The sequence below is a fragment of the Penaeus monodon genome, chromosome 33, assembly GCF_015228065.2.
Source record: "Penaeus monodon isolate SGIC_2016 chromosome 33, NSTDA_Pmon_1, whole genome shotgun sequence".
NCBI lineage: Eukaryota > Metazoa > Arthropoda > Malacostraca > Decapoda > Penaeidae > Penaeus > Penaeus monodon.
The window spans coordinates 2,821,473-2,821,925 of record NC_051418.1 but is presented as its reverse complement, the minus strand read 5'-3'; the positions used below and the strand labels follow the sequence as shown (position 1 = coordinate 2,821,925).

Here is a 453-nt window from a genome sequence, read left to right as displayed (position 1 = left end):
CTGTAGCTGCTAAGCTCCGTTCGCCTCAGGAGGGCCGGGGCCGCCGATGGCCGCCGCGCTCACTGACCCGCCTTGTTCTCGCCCTCAGTCTCACCCGTGGTTTATCATCTCCCAGACGTACCAGCGGGTGCGGGCCAACCGGCAGGTGCGCCTCCGGGCCAAGAAGCGTCGCTCGGGCCGCGGCGACGAAGGCAGCGGCCACACGTGCCCCGTCTGCGGAGACCGAGTCAGCGCCGCCACGCCCGAGGACATGCACGCCCACGTCGAGACTTGCCTGCGGCGGGTAAGTGGATCTGCCTTGTTGGGTCGGGTTCGGGAGGGAGCCGCCTGGCGGTCTTGGGACCCCCCCTTGTTTTTTTATTACTCTTTAGTTCGAGATTTCCTTCTACTTAAATTTACTTTGTTTTTAGTCTATATGCTTAGTCTATATATTTCAGATAGCCTGTTCACCCC

The 453-nt window shown here is 60.9% G+C and overlaps 1 protein-coding gene across 2 annotated transcripts in view; it reads left to right on the top strand.

Moving 5' to 3' along the window:
- LOC119593869 (E3 ubiquitin-protein ligase RNF220-like) overlaps positions 1-453 on the top strand; it is a 6,351-nt gene that overhangs the window by 3,948 nt on the left and 1,950 nt on the right. The window contains exon 2 of one of the 2 annotated variants that reach the window (XM_037942898.1): positions 116-283. In XM_037942898.1, the coding sequence (XP_037798826.1) occupies positions 251-283 (33 nt within the window). In that variant the 5' untranslated portion in view covers positions 116-250. Of the gene's footprint in view, positions 1-13; positions 284-453 lie in introns of those variants that run through there. The other variant, XM_037942897.1, reaches the window with a different exon arrangement.